We start from the raw sequence: 1,989 nt of genomic DNA, 5'->3' as shown, positions 1-1,989 counted from the left end.
CGGGACGGGGCGCCGGCGACGCCGCGCCGCTTAATTAACGCCACGTGCCTCTCACGCGGTGGGTTGCGTGCCTCGTTAATTATTTTTGTAAAGAAAATAATTAGCCCCAATCAAGGCAGCRGCTCTTCAGAATTGCAGCTCGTTAACTACTCTCCCATTTTCCTGTTCTATAAAAAGCCACGCGGCGCTGATGAAAATTATAGACCCTCGGAATCGGCTTTAAATACAAATTCAGACGCCGCTACCAGCCCGTCGCCATCGGCCGCAGCCGCTCGGCTCCGGCAGCTGTGGCCGGAGAGGCCGCGCAGGGGGCCGGCACCGAGCACCCAGCGCCCCGAGGAGCTGGCGGCCGCTTCGGGACCCTTCCCGGCGGGGCTGCAGGGGGCTGGAGGAGCTCCCCGGGGGACGTCCGGACCGCGAGGCCCCCGGCCCGGAGCAGCACCCGCTCCGCGGGCGCCCGCCGCCGCTCGCCGTCACCCGCCTCGACAGCCGGGCGGGCCGCGGGCGCTGCGCTGGCGGGGAACAGCTCACTGTAACAACTTCATTTACGCGCTCCGACGCGTCCCCGCCGGACGCGCGTTGCTTCCTCAGGCGGTCGGCGGGACGGCAGCTCCCGGCGACCCACGGATTAATTCAGCAGGCGGTTTTTGACTCTGAAATCTCTCTTAACACAAGCGTTTTCCCCGTGCTGGGCAATAGCTACCTCTCCGTCYGGACGGCACGGAGCGGGCGCGCTGCCCAGGGCAGGCACCCGAACCCCGGCCGAAGGGGCCTCGGGCTCCCCCCGGGCAAGGCTTGCGCCAGCGCCGGGGAAAATCCGCTCTGCCATCCAGGCCCCGGGGCCTCCTCCGAGCGCTTCCAGCCGCTCGCGTGCGCCCGAGCCCCCCGACRGGCCGGCTCTGCCGCCTCCCGGGCCGCGCACCAGCTCTCCAGCCGGGAATCCCGGCGGGAGCAGCGAGCTGCCGCCCCCCACGTTCCTCCCGGACGCTCTTTCCCAGAGTCGCGCAACAAATTAAAGCGCGTCTCGCCCCCCGACCGCGGCGTGGGCTGCAGGCGCCCGCTCCTCCTTTAGCTAACGAAGCGACGTAAATTAAACATGAAGCGTTAAACGGGTCAGCAGCCGAGCAAGGAGCCTCCAGGCGGCAGCCGCCCCGGGGGGCAGCAGCCCGGGGGGCTGGCGGCGCCCTGCTCGCCCCGGGGCAGGAGCGACGCTGCGGCAGGCGAGACGGGGCCGCCGGCACCGCGGGTCCGGCACCGCCGTGGAGGGCAGAGAAAAAGGCACGAGGTGGTGGTGGGGGGGGGGGCGCTTCCCTGGCTCCGCTTTCGGATTAAATCAATCCGCCGGCTCCAACCCCCAGTACGAAAGCAGCCTTCTCCCGCTCCGGTTACCGGGGCTCGGGGGGTGCCGCCGGCGGTTTGAAGCGCCCAGGGCGACGCCGGCGGCTCTCCGGGCCTCCTCGAGGTCCCGAGGCTCCCTCCCGGCCCAGCAGCCGCCGCGGGGCGCAGCGGGGTGCCGGCACTAAGCGCAGCCCAGCGCCCGTGGGGATTTTCCGGCCTCGCTGCCGCTTCGCCATGATTAAGAGGTTCAGCAGCCTCGGGAAGAAAAGGAATAAAAAAAATAATAAAAAGAGAGAGAGAGAGAGAGAAAAGGGCAGTCATGCTTGAAATGATTTCATTTCAGCGACACCAGGCTCATGTTTGATAAGTTCATAGTGCAAAAAATTATATATATTATGTATACATATAAAAGGAAGGGTCCAGCTGTGAGGCGCAGGGATGTGGGAATGGGCAAGCGCCGGGGCTGGCCGGGGAGGGCTCAGCCCTGGCCCCTCGGGGGGATAACTCTGGGGTGGGAGATGGCTCGGGGAGGGCCCGGCGCCGGGGGGCCGCCACCGTCCCCCGCGTCCCCCCGCCGCTGCCGCCTGCTCCCGAGCTGCCTAATTAGCGCGGGGCCTCGCCGCCGGCCAGCTGCGGCCGCCGCGCCGGGCG

General features: G+C 67.8%; 1 protein-coding gene across 1 annotated transcript in view; it reads right to left on the bottom strand.

Moving 5' to 3' along the window:
- SRRM4 (serine/arginine repetitive matrix 4) overlaps positions 1-1,574 on the bottom strand; it is a 35,791-nt gene extending 34,217 nt beyond the window's left edge. Inside the window, exon 1 of the mRNA XM_085326116.1 lies at positions 1,390-1,574. Within this exon, the coding sequence (XP_085182242.1) occupies positions 1,390-1,574 (185 nt within the window). The remainder of the gene's footprint in view (positions 1-1,389) is intronic.
- Between the last annotated feature and the right edge of the window lie 415 nt (positions 1,575-1,989).

Source organism: Rhea americana, unplaced genomic scaffold, assembly GCF_003343005.1.
Source record: "Rhea americana isolate MKP2758 unplaced genomic scaffold, rheAme1 scaffold_128, whole genome shotgun sequence".
Taxonomy (NCBI): domain Eukaryota; kingdom Metazoa; phylum Chordata; class Aves; order Rheiformes; family Rheidae; genus Rhea; species Rhea americana.
This window is presented reverse-complemented; position numbering and strand designations above follow the sequence as displayed.